This window comes from Pecten maximus, chromosome 6 (genome assembly GCF_902652985.1).
Source record: "Pecten maximus chromosome 6, xPecMax1.1, whole genome shotgun sequence".
In the NCBI taxonomy this organism is placed as follows: Eukaryota; Metazoa; Mollusca; class Bivalvia; order Pectinida; family Pectinidae; genus Pecten; species Pecten maximus.
The window spans coordinates 8632717-8646809 of record NC_047020.1 but is presented as its reverse complement, the minus strand read 5'-3'; the positions used below and the strand labels follow the sequence as shown (position 1 = coordinate 8646809).

Below are 14093 nucleotides of genomic sequence, written 5' to 3'. Positions count from 1 at the left end.
ATGCATTTAGGCTAGGTGGCCTAGAGAGTGGTTAGAGACTGTTGAAGCCAGAGACACCAGCCTTGTAGGCTACTTACAAATCAAAAACTTAAGTCACAGATTGCTGGCGAACTTTTGGAGAGGTATGTTTATATGATAAACGGCACACAATTTCAACACGATTTTTGATAGAAATATTTCGTTGAATTCACGCCTGTATGTACAGGTGCCTGTGTTCTGGAAGGTACAATACAGTAGTACAGTAGCTAGGCCTAATGACCTGTACACTTTTATCTAAAAAGAAATCCCATAGGTATAAAAAATATTGGTAGGCTATAGCTATAATGCGATTTATTCAATAGAATTATATGTATGCTCCAGAACCCATGCAGGCAATAGTAACTCTTATTCATTTATTGTCATGAAAGTAAGCTTGGGTCTTATATAGTCACATTGCCCATAGACCTAGAAACAGACTATAACATGTCATTTGGAGACATACAAAATTTTTGTAATTTTGTTCTCTCCATTTCTTGCCACAACTATTCCATACACAACCTTTAACGAGTTGAAGTCGGTCATTACTTGGTAGTAGTAGAAAACACTAGTACTTCACTGGATGACTGCACATGTGATCAGGTCATCACATAGCCTGAGTTTCCTCTGGCCCTGACACCATGTCAGGGTCAGAGGAAACTCTGGCTAGTCAGCACATTCCTATTTAAATTATTATCGCAGATTTTCACTTCCATAATTATGAGATTACCTTGTACCCTATACTACTCTAGCTGCGATTTTAAAAGTACATACATGTGCAGAGTTAACTAACCTCAGGCTAGCAGGGTTGTTCCTTCATTGAGGCTAGTGGTAGGATGTTTGCCTGGGGAGCAACATGTTTAAGTTCGAAGCCCAGCATGGGCAGGTATTTTTCATTACTCCTCCCTATTACAGTTTTGGTGCTCATGACCACTCCAAGTGAAAGCTATAGGAGATTGAGAGGCTTCTGTGGAGTTAAAGAACCTGGGTTGTGGTTGTCTTCGGAGGCGAAGACTTTGTAAAGGAGGGTTAGTTTTAAAAGTAGAGAGTATAGGTCACATTACTAGCTCAGGCTATAGCAGGATTGTCCCTTTTAAGCCTAGTGGTAGGATGTTTGCCATGAGAGTGAAAGGCTGCTAGTTCGAAGCCTGGCACTAGTACTGTACTGGCAGGTTAATTTTCATTATACTCCTTCCTAGCTAGTACACGATTTCTGACAGCCCTATGCCTGGTCATCATTAGAGCTACGATCCCCTTCCATTGGTGTTGTAAAACAATGAACCCTGAACATGCTACAAATAGAGGATGTTGAGTAAATTTCCAATATTTGGTATATTTTAAACATTTTTAATGCAATTTAACAATTAATTTAATAGCCAATATACCGTCACATCTGACAATATTTATTTCGCACATTCTCAAATATTATACATACTACTCAGAAGTGTCTCGGTAATCCACCATAATATTTTGAGTTGGAGAACTCTCTGAAGGATGCTGATCCAAATATGGTATCTGTGACCATATAATATATGGATGAAGCTACTCTGTTAAAAAAAAACATGTTTTTGTACGTGTTGTGAAGAAAGTGCATCTTACTTTATGTAATTACTGATTTTCAGAACATTTGACCTTTTTTGCTGAGGTATATAACTCCGAATATGTTTATCTGTTGAAATCTTTCAGGATCAATTTATTTTAATTGCCTTATTTAAGGAAGTTGACCTTTACATATATTTGTATCGGCGGAATATTTCGAACGGATTTCTGTGTGTCTTTAACATTTGGATTTTTCCATTTATTGTTGAAGAAATTATGTTTTATACCCTGCCGGAGAGTAGTGTAGGCAGGTATATGAATTTTTTGTTCTTACTATAGTAGACATAGCAATCTAGTCATCTGCTGTAGCAGATGATTGGTCTGAATAGCTGAAATAGTTAAGTTTACATTGTATTAATATTGGTCGATCTAGAGATAACAGGTCCCAGGTTTGAGTCCCGGTCTCAGCGGGTCTTGTTTATGTCTAAGTGGTCAAAGACTTCTTTGAAGGAGGGAGGAATGTAGTAGAACTGGACTGGGCTGAAAGTCGATGGCAAGTTAGCTCAATGGTTTGAACTTCCATCAATAGTTTATATTAGAGGTCTCTGATTTAAGTCCCATTGTGGTCATGCATTTCTATCTCCTGTTACAACATTTTAGGATGTCTATAGTATGCTGGTGGAAAGGACTATCCTTTTTACTAGAACGCCTTAATTCATATTAACTTTATATTCAACTTAGCTTTGATCTTATTAAAAATTTAATATTAATCACTCCATTCTCTCACATTTGCTATTAAGAACAGAAAATATGATGGGGATATGGGTTAATGTGTTAAAAGATAAAAAATAATGCCTTCTGAATTATCCAATTTTGTGTTAAGTTTGTCTGAATAAAAAACAACCTTTATTTATCGACGTACCATAATACAAGCACATGTCCTGTGGGTGGTAGATTTTATACTGGGTGGCTATGTCAAACACACCCCTGCGAAATACCACCATTGTCAACCATGGTCACCATGGTTTTTGATGGTCAACTATGAAAGTTTATGGTCAATCGTGAAATACCATGTTTTAAAAAGGTGATACACCATGGTTGACCATGGTCAACAATATTGCTACCATGGTTGACCATGGTCTCAGAACCATGTTCAAACATGGTTTACCATGGTAGTTCATGATTGGCCAAGCATTGATTTGCAGAGGCAGTCAATTCATACACACATTTGATAAAGAAACACAGAATCTGCACCAGCCCAAACTTTAAATTTGACGAAGTCTCAGTTGACCTATTGCAATCGCCTTTTGTTCGGCGGCGTCTGTCGTAAACAATTTACATTTTCAACTTCTTCTCAATTACCAACAGGCCCAGAGACCTGATATTGGGTCTGTAACGTGCTGGGATGAAGTGCTACCATGTTTGTTCTAATGGATGACCTTGACCTCCATCCAAGGTCACAGGGGTCATAAATGCTTAAATCTTTAAATGACTTCTTGATAAACAAAAGGCCCAGAGACCCAATATTAGATCTGTAGCATGCTTGGATGAAAGCTACCAAGTATGTCTAAATGGATGACTTTGACCTTCATTCAAGGTCACAGGGGTCAATTATACTAAAATCTTTAAATTACTTCTTCTTGATAACCAAATGACCCACAGACCAAATATTAGGTCTGTAGCATGCTGGGATGAAGGGCTACTAAGTTTGTTCAAATGGATGACCTTGACCTTCATTCAAGGTCACAGGGGTCAAATATGCTAAAATATATCAAAACTCTTGTTAAAATTGCCTTGTGGCGATATGAAAAGATCAGAAGAAAATTTGGACTAGCCAATTTCTGAAACAAAACCTTAACGTTAAGTTATAAGATTCATATATTTTGCCATAAGCTGCTATAGTTGTTCACTACCTAGAGCCTGAAGTCGCCATAGTAGCTCAAATTATCTCTAAATCTTTAACTGCATACTAAAATAAACAAAAGTCGACCTGTGTTTAAGGTGTACCTTTTCACCACTATATACAACTGGTCCTAAGGACCTAGGTGAGCATATGCCATACCTTGTCTTCTGTCCATCATCCATCATCTGTCGTCAATCCATATGTAAAAAGACTTCTTGAAACAACTGCTTCTTAATCACTGATTGAAATTTAACTTAATTTACTGGATTCATCCCCAGGTTGAAGGGAAATTGTATAAATGGTGATACTATACATATACATGTATAACCCCTAGGGGGCTGAGGGGTAGTGGTGTCACAAGGGGCAATTTGGCTATATTGTTGTAAACAACTTTTCCTCTACGACTATGCACTGGATATTAATTTTACCAGTGTAAAAACTGCAATTGATTAATCTATGATATATTCTCTACTTAAACTTCAGAATGTATATAGTTCATCTAAAATCAAAACCAAATTATTTCCTGAACCATTACTAAATGTATCTTGGTAAGGTTTTCAGTGGGTAGGCAGTATTGTCAATAGCATTTTATATACATTATTGTATTTATCATTAGGAAGAGGCTTAATTTTTTAATGCTGACCATATAAAAATGTGAGTTACTAGCTGATAATGCTGAAGTCATGTATACAGCTGTACTCAATATACTACAAATATATTTGCAATTATGTGTGTATTTGTAGCAAGTGATTTGGTCATGAGTGCTACTTTATATATTACACCTTGGCAATAGTCAAAGACATTTTTACCTAACGTATGGTGAATGTTATGGGTTACATTGTTATGAGATAGCTGCCGTTCACATTGTTCTAGAGGGTCTGGAGTTGTAGATTATCATGACTTCCCAACAATCTGGATGATACTTCACTTACGTAAAGGTGCACCAGTGTATGTGTTCTATAGGACAAGTCATCATTAAATTAATTATACCAATATGTGTGAGCATTGTAAGTGTTAATAGCTATCTCTATCAGGACAGCAGCCAAACAGCTGTAACACTGATAAGTTGTATGTGCCATAACAATGATAGGATGCTAATTATAGAATATTTTGTGTTACTTTAATTTTTGGGATCAAACATCGATCTGTGAAATAAGATTTATTTCCCCAAACATACTATTTTACAGCCAAGTTGTTTGAAATTCACTATACCAAGTTGTACCGTGTAGAAGTTTAATACAGCCAAGTTTTCTGAAATTCACTATACCAGGTTGTACCGTGTAGAATTTTAATACAGCCAAGTTTTCTGAAATTCACTATACCAGGTTGTACCTGTGTAGAAGTTTAATACAGCCAGGTTTTCTGAAATTCACTATACCAGGTTGTACCTGTGTAGAAGTTTAATACAGTCAAGTTTTCTGAAATTCACTATACCAGGTTGTACCTGTGTAGAAGTTTAATACAGCCAGGTTTTCTGAAATTCACTATACCAGGTTGTACCTGTGTAGAAGTTTAATACAGCCAGGTTTTCTGAAATTCACTATACCAGGTAGTACCGTGTAGAAGTTTAATACAGTCAAGTTTTCTGAAATTCACTATACCAGGTTGTACCGTGTAGAAGTTTAATACAGCCAGGTTTTCTGAAATTCACTATACCAGGTTGTACCTGTGTAGAAGTTTAATACAGCCAGGTTTTCTGAAATTCACTATACCAGGTAGTACCGTGTAGAAGTTTAATACAGTCAAGTTTTCTGAAATTCACTATACCAGGTTGTACCGTGTAGAAGTTTAATACAGCCAGATTTTCTGAAATTCACTATACCAGGTAGTAGCTGTGTAGAAGTTTAATACAGCCAAGTTTTCTGAAATTCACTATACCAGGTTGTACCGTGTAGAAGTTTAATACAGCCAGATTTTCTGAAATTCACTATACCAGGTTGTACCTGTGTAGAAGTTTAATACAGCCAGGTTTTCTGAAATTCACTATACCAGGTAGTACCGTGTAGAAGTTTAATACAGTCAAGTTTTCTGAAATTCACTATACCAGGTTGTACCGTGTAGAAGTTTAATACAGCCAGATTTTCTGAAATTCACTATACCAGGTTGTACCTGTGTAGAAGTTTAATACAGCCAGGTTTTCTGAAATTCACTATACCAGGTTGTACCGTGTAGAAGTTTAATACAGCCAGATTTTCTGAAATTCACTATACCAGGTTGTACCGTGTAGAAGTTTAATACAGCCAGATTTTCTGAAATTCACTATACCAGGTAGTAGCTGTGTAGAAGTTTAATACAGTCAAGTTTTCTGAAATTCACTATACCAGGTTGTACCTGTTTAGAGTTTAATGTTTTCGTGATTGAGTCCTGTGGATTGATTGGTAGAGTTTTAATGACCACAATAAAGTTGTTTGTCATCTTCTGTCCTGGAGCCTATTTACAGACTGATGGAGATTTCATGTTTAGATTCACACACAACTCTTTATGTAGATAATAAAGTATGGTATGTCCTTCTGGCTGTTCTTCTGGTTGGATTTAACTAGCAATACCTCTTCTTGCTATACATGATCTTTCTCCATATTCCAGCTGAGCCAATTCAAATAAGTCTCAAACTAACTAAAAAATAGGACATACAGTAACCACCATAAAAAGCCAAACTCTCACAAGTAATACTGAATATTAAAAATGGAGTTCAGAATTTATTGATGGCTAATTATACATCTCCAATGTAAAGGTCACCATGCAGTACAAGGAGAAATTATATACTAGTTATAATTATGTCTGTGTTGAGAACTCTCAAATAGTTATATCTCCAATGTCAAGGTCATCATAGTTATATCTCAAATGTCAAGGTCATCATGATCAGTTTAAGGAGTTATGGTGTACTTTATGGGTGCACAATAGTAATAATTCTGTTTGTCTTTCTGTCCGTCTGTTCCTGTGTTAATTCCTGACTGACACAATGATTATTGACTGATTTACGTGAAATTTGGTCTAATTGAGCAGTTCACAAAACTACACTCTGAGGTCAAATATCAAGGTCCAAGGTCATCAGGTCCAAAGGTCAATGTCAAATTTTGTATATTTTCGCTGATGAACACTCTGCTATGACATGATGAAGCAAAGTTGGTTGGAAATAAAGAAGAAGTCAGCTGCCCAAAGATCAAGGTCATCACTGGGTTAAATGTCAAGGACAAAGTGGATCTCTATGACCCTGGTACTCAGTGGGAAGGGTATTTGAGGTTTAGATAAAACAAATCAATGCTAACAAATGAGTTTTATATCAGTGTTTTTATTTCTGTTAGTTAGCCTAGAAAATACAGGTAAGGAAGTTGTTGGATACAAGAGTGGCACCATAGTATACATGTATGTAAAATGCATAGACTGTGAAGAGGGGTATTGGTTTTTCCATTTATTCTTATTTCTATTGCTGGTGAGGTTTCTCATTTACTGGCATGTAATCCTGAATTCAAAAAGATGCATTGTGAATTGGTCTACATGGAAACTAATGTAGCTTGTAGCTTTCTGGTTAGATAAAAATTAAATATCATCCTATTTCCATTTGCTGATGTGAATAAATATTGCCATCTTTGAAAGGTGACTAATTACATATTATGATTCATGTGTTAAATATTAAATGTCTGATTTCTGTCCTATTTAGTTTATAAAAAAATACAATGAGATTGCCTTATGATACTGGAATGTTTGCCAGGAACACCCATCTTCCATAAACATGATCATTTACAACAGCAGGGTAATTTGGGAGACGTCTGTAATAATCCCTTTCACAAGCTTCATTAGATGTTTTGTTGTAACTTTCAATAATTCTGTATGCCAACGTATAGTCACAAAAACCCTGTGGTCTGATAAAGTGACTTATAGTCGTTACTTCTACCCATTAGGTTATTTTCAGTAGACTAGGGATTCATTAACAAGATTTGTAAAAAATCTGACCACTGATCATGAACTCTGATATTTGGAGCAGATACTAAGACTTATACCTGATGACCTATAATTGGCTTACAGCCTGTCAGGGCAGACTTTGGAAGTGTATCAAAATATAAGGTAATACTACACTGTTTGTTATATATATACCAGTTATTTACATAATAACAACAAGATTGCTTGTTTATGATAATCCTGAAATCAGTACGAATGAGAGTATAGTTTTACCTAGCCGTCAGGCAGGTAGAACAGGATCTTGTTTACTGACCTAGAAATGGCAAAATACAGCTGACTTTGAAAAAGATAATAATTTATGTGCTACCATTGGGTAGTGATGTACGGTTGCCTGTATACCTGTTGTAGTGTTTTGGTGACTAGGGACATCAAGGTACACACCACAACTGTGTAGCTACAGGCCTAGGTACAGAGCTAACTGCAGTGATCAGTGGAGGCCACATTACCTATGTGTGTAAGCATTGTATCTCAGGCATACCTGCAGGAATTTTTGGTTTTATTATATCTGTTCCACATAACAGTGTTTTAATATACAGCCTGTACAGGTAGGTATATATTCTAGGGTAAATTATTCTGTAAAATGTGCTGTATTATCTAAACCTGTTGTACCAGTATCATTCCATGGCTGTGCATATGAATCTAGAGGTTCTACATGTGAATTATTATCAAAAGGTGATATTGTTTTAACATTATTGAGGTTTAGGTATGCCTAGTGTATTTTGATGATTCTTAGCTCACCTGCCCGAAGGGAAAGGGAAGGTGAGCTTATGCCGTGGCGCAGCGCCCGTCGTCCAGACGTCTGACATCAACTTTTCCATTTAAGCAATAACCAAGAGGCCCCAAGACCTAATGTTGGGCCTATAGCATGCTGGTATAAAGGACTACAAAGTTTGTTCAAATGTCATGACGCTGTAATACATTCAAAGTCACAAGGTCAAATAGGCTAAAATCTTAATAACGTTTTCTAAATAACCAAGGGGCACAAGAACTTTATATTGGGCCTGTAGCATGCTTGGGTGAACAGCCAACAAGTTTGTTCAAATGAATGACCATGAACTACATTCAAGGTCAAAGGGGTAAAATAGGCTAAAATCTTTAAAAGTACTTCTTCTAAATAACCAAGAGGCCCAGAGACTAGACATTTGGCCCATAGCATGCTCGAATTAAGGGCCACCAAGTATGTTCAGATGAATGATGTTAACCTACATTCAAAGTCACAGGGGTCAAATAGGCTAAATTCTTGTAAAAGACTTCTTCTAAATAGCCAAGAGGCCCAGGGAGTTAATTGATCTGTAGCATACTGGGATGAAGGGCTGCCATGTTTGTTCAAGTGAATGACCTTGACCTTTATTGTCACACAGGTCAAAAAGGCAAGAATATTACCATGAATTCTTTTTGAATAACCAAATACTTGGCTTGTAGCATGGTTTTGTGAAGACGAGGAAGTTATTCAAATGAATGACCTTGACCATGATTTGTACCATAGTTTGAAAGAGTTAGATTGGCCGAAATATTTAAAATACACCTTTTCATATAACTGTGAAGCCCTGAGATCTTATATCTAGTTTCCGATACATTTGTTCGTAGTTATGTTAATGTATAAACACTGGTTAGCAGGTGAGATATCTTGACCCTTGTTTTGTTCTTTCACTTCCAACAAGCGACATTGGGTTATATGTCACTTTCCTGGTTGTGCATGTTATCAGTAATGTATTTCTAATAATTACAATGGATATCATACATTAAATGTGAGCATGTTTTTTGGCTGCTGTGCTGCTTATGAGACAATCATTAGTTTTACTTAGATTTAGTAAAACTGACCTGGGTGATGGTCAAAGTTCACATTCAGTAGATACTGAATTTTCAATATTATTAGATAGTAGTGCTTTATGGCTGCTTATAAACATGTGTCATGGCTCATGATTAAGAACAGAATTCGTGTTTCAACTCTGAAGCAGTTCATCTGTTGTACTATGACCTGATCTGCTTCACTTTAAAGGTCAATCGACTGACACACTATCTGTCAGCTGACAGGAAGGCAATGCTTGATGTGATTCACCCATATCACTTTTTATACATTTCTCATGTACAGCTGAAACTATATTGACAGGACTTTCATATTCCTGCTATAAGAAAATTGGTGTTATTGTTGTTATATATTTAATTATAAGTTGTGTATTGTAATCATGGTGTCTCTGGAAGATGTTATATATTTAATTATAAGTTGTGTATTGTAATCATGGTGTCTCTGGCAGATGTTATATATTTAATTATAAGTTGTGTATTGTAGTCATGGTGTCTCTGGCAGATGTTATATATCTAATTATAAGTTGTGTATTGTAATCATGGTGTCTCTGGCAGATGTTATATATTTAATTATAAGTTGTGTATTGTAATCATGGTGTCTCTGGCAGATGTTATATATTTAATTATAAGTTGTGTATTGTAGTCATGGTGTCTCTGGCAGATGTTATATATTTAATTATAAGTTGTGTATTGTAATCATGGTGTCTCTGGAAGATGTTGTTATATATTTAATTATAAGTTGTCTATTGTAATCATGGTGTCTCTGGCAGATGTTGTTATATATTTAATTATAAGTTGTGTATTGTAATCATGGTGTCTCTGGCAGATGTTGTTCTATATTTAATTATAAGTTGTGTATTGTAATCATGGTGTCTCTGGCAGATGTTGTTATACATTAATTATAAGTTGTGTATTGTAATCATGGTGTCTCTGGCAGATGTTGTTATATATTTAATTATAGGTTGTGTATTGTAATCATGGTGTCTCTGGCAGATGTTATATATTTAATTATAAGTTGTGTATTGTAATCATGGTGTCTCTGGCAGATGTTGTTATATATTTAATTATAGGTTGTGTATTGTAATCATGGTGTCTCTGGCAGACAGTACAAGGAGTAACCATTCTTAATAGGTTAAAGTAACTGAAAATCTATACATGTACAAATGACTTAAACAATGCTTTAAAATGGAGGTGAAATTAAGGCTTACAATGTACAATATATATTTATTGACATATTAAATCAGAGAATATATATAATGATACTAATATTTCAATAAATTGTTTGAAAATATGCAAACAATTTAAAAATAATTGAAGTTATTCCACATGAGTAGATGTCGGTGGTTTTCATTAAGAAACAGTGTGAACATTGGCTTGGAAATAATAATTGTATAGATATTCTATGCATGCAGTTAGATACAGGTGTATAAATATATATATACCAGGGATTAGCCTGGTCCATTAGTTCCTGTATAATTCAACATCTGTAGAATATCTCCCTTGTGTACTAAATGTAAATGCCTACATCCATTAGCCAGCTGGTGATTAACAGCAATACATACACAATAGATAGTGTTTACCAGGTACTGCACACTTTAAACCAACCTCATATAAACTGTTTCAGAGAAATTTCCCTCGGGGGATGTGCAATACACACGGTGCATGTATTGTACTTCAGACAATTCAGGAATGATATGTTGTTAATTAAAATGTTCCTTGTGGCCATACTTTAAATTATTAACATTTTATTTAGGTGTAAAAGACAGTGATGGATTGGACATAAGAAATACACCATTGTGATATACCTGTGTGGACAACAAAGATGGGGACGTTTAAGACACAGCTTCTGTGGGACAGCATAAGTAAGGGTGACCTAGCAAACACTATCAATCTCCTGGAGAATGGTACCATCAACCCAGAGGAGAGAGACCAGGTAAGTTACTGTAGTTTATCAGCCTAGTGGAGAGAGACCAGGTAAGTTACTGTACTCGTAGAGTTTTACTGTAGTTTATCAGTCTAGTGGAGAGAGACCAGGTACTAGTTACTGTACTCGTAGAGTTTTACTGTAGTTTATCAGCCTAGTGGAGAGAGACCAGGTAAGTTATTGTACTCGTAGAGTTTTACTGTAGTTTATCAGCCTAGTGGAGAGAGACCAGGTAAGTTACTGTAGTTTATCAGTCTAGTGGAGAGAGACCAGGTAAGTTACTGTACTCGTAGAGTTTTACTGTAGTTTATCAGTCTAGTGGAGAGAGACCAGGTAAGTTACTGTAGTTTATCAGCCTAGTGGAGAGAGACCAGGTAAGTTATTGTACTCGTAGAGTTTTACTGTAGTTTATCAGTCTAGTGGAGAGAGACCAGGTAAGTTACTGTAGTTTATCAGCCTAGTGGAGAGAGACCAGGTAAGTTATTGTACTCGTAGAGTTTTACTGTAGTTTATCAGTCTAGTGGAGAGAGACCAGGTAAGTTACTGTACTCGTAGAGTTTTACTGTAGTTTATCAGTCTAGTGGAGAGAGACCAGGTAAGTTACTGTAGTTTATCAGCCTAGTGGAGAGAGACCAGGTAAGTTACTGTACTCGTAGAGTTTTACTGTAGTTTATCAGTCTAGTGGAGAGAGACCAGGTAAGTTACTGTACTCGTAGAGTTTTACTGTAGTTTATCAGTCTAGTGGAGAGAGACCAGGTAAGTTACTGTACTCGTAGAGTTTTACTGTAGTTTATCAGCCTAGTGGAGAGAGACCAGGTAAGTTACTGTAGTTTGTCAGCCTAGTGGAGAGAGACCAGGTAAGTTACTGTAGTTTGTCAGCCTAGTGGAGAGAGACCAGGTAAGTTACTGTACTCGTAGAGTTTTACTGTAGTTTATCAGCCTAGTGGAGAGAGACCAGGTAAGTTACTGTACTCGTAGAGTTTTACTGTAGTTTATCAGTCTAGTGGAGAGAGACCAGGTAAGTTACTGTACTCGTAGAGTTTTACTGTAGTTTATCAACCTAGTGGAGAGAGACCAGGTAAGTTACTGTACTCGTAGAGTTTTACTGTAGTTTATCAGTGTAGTGGAGAGAGACCAGGTACATCTATTAATGTCCAGATTGAAGATTGAAAAGAACCAAAATGTTTATTCCATAATTTGGATGATGTGCCTTACATCAACATAGAGGAGGAAGACTAATACCCTGGAATTCCCCAAGATCTATAAATACATGATGCAAGATTATGTATGTTCAAACTTAATTTGAAGTTAAAGCCAACTGTGCACTTTGATGAAATTAAAAGGTTTGCCAGTTTCATTGTAACTTTGTATGATAGCCAAACAGTGAAACATCATTTAAGCGACACAACAAGTTGTATTATGCATGCATTAGTTAAGTTAATGTATCTGGAAAAGATGAGTAGTCATATATTAACACAAGTTCATTAAAGGAAAAAATAATGTCCACGCATGATAGAAGGACTTTCCACCTGTTTGAGAACAATACATCTCACCTGTTGATTGGAGGACTTTCCACCCGTTTGAGAACAGAACAGCTCACTTGTTGATTAGAGGACTTTCTACCCGTTTGAGAACAGAACAGCTCACTTGTTGATTGGAGGACTTTCCACCTGTTTGAGAACAACAAAGCTCACCTGTTGATTGGAGGACTTTCCACCTGTTTGAGAACAGCACAGCTCACCTGTTGATTGGAGGACTTTCCACCTGTTTGAGAACAGCACAGCTCACCTGTTGATTGGAGGACTTTCCACCTGTTTGAGAACAGAACAGCTCACCTGTTGATGACATATCTAATGTGGAAAGCCATTGTGTAGTACCAATATTCTAACTTTCTTACAATGCTTCTCTTACTAAAGTAGTGTTTTGCTGAAAAAGCTTAATTTAGAATATTTTATTCTCTCCTCTTTAGTACTCTAAAGTAATATAGAAATGATTTGGTTGATTAAAAGCACTCATATCATCTGTAGTTATGTTTATGTGTGTGGTTGTTATAGAATGGGAGGACTTTCCTTATGTTGGCCTCGGAGACTGGAGAGCTGAACATCGTCAGGGAATTACTGGAGTATGTAGACACCAATGCTGTAGATAATGTAAGTATATACAGTCTATACTTTAAAAGTATTATATACTCACGGTTATGTGACCACCTGTCTAAAACAAGAGCTGATTAAGAAAAGCTCACTTGTTGATGACATGAAGGTCCCATAAAAATGGAAATATGATACAGCATATTGTTAGTAACTTATATTTTATTGCTTTCACTATTTAATCATTAAACCTGTCTAATGTTACCACCACACAATGGCCCCAAAAATGTGTTGATGAAATGTAGAACTTGCTTTCAGTATACAAAATTTAAACAAAATTAATTAAATTTTACCAACAGACATGATGAAAGCATTTTTTTTATATCAATTAGAATATTCATAAATAACTGAGGATACAGTGGCTACAGACACTCTTAAATATTCTCCTGGAGTGAATCAATTTTGATTTGTAATTACCTGGCAATGTATCAACACCCTGCTGTCCTTCTGTTGGTGGGATCAATGTGAGCAGATTGTCACATTTAGGATATCATTTTGCTGGTCACATTCAGGATATCAATTTGATGGTCACATTTAGGATATCAATTTGATGGTCACATTCGACCAGGATATCGGTTTGCTTGTCACATTCAGGATATCAATTTGCTGGTCACATTCGACCAGGATATCAATTTGCTGGTCACATTTAAGATATCAATTTACTGGTCACATTTAGGATATCAATTTGCTGGTCACATTTAGGATATCAATTTGCTGGTAACATTCAGGATATCAATTTGCTGGTCACATTTAGGATATCAATTTGCTGGTAACATTCAGGATATCAATTTGCTGGTCACAT

The 14093-nt window shown here is 36.1% G+C and overlaps 1 protein-coding gene and 1 long non-coding RNA gene across 2 annotated transcripts in view; both read left to right on the top strand.

The window, feature by feature from the left end:
• Positions 1–5: 5 nt before the first annotated feature.
• The window catches only part of LOC117328874 (kinase D-interacting substrate of 220 kDa B-like), a 41375-nt gene continuing 27287 nt past the window's right edge, over positions 6–14093 (top strand). Inside the window, 3 exon segments of the mRNA XM_033886462.1 lie at positions 6–122; positions 10974–11153; positions 13199–13294. Coding sequence (XP_033742353.1) covers positions 11043–11153; positions 13199–13294 — 207 coding nt within the window. The 5' untranslated portion in view covers positions 6–122; positions 10974–11042.
• Positions 11168–12277, top strand: LOC117328877. Its single transcript, XR_004533074.1, has 3 exons — positions 11168–11739; positions 11781–11960; positions 12043–12277. It is a non-coding gene; the product is annotated as an uncharacterized LOC117328877 (long non-coding RNA).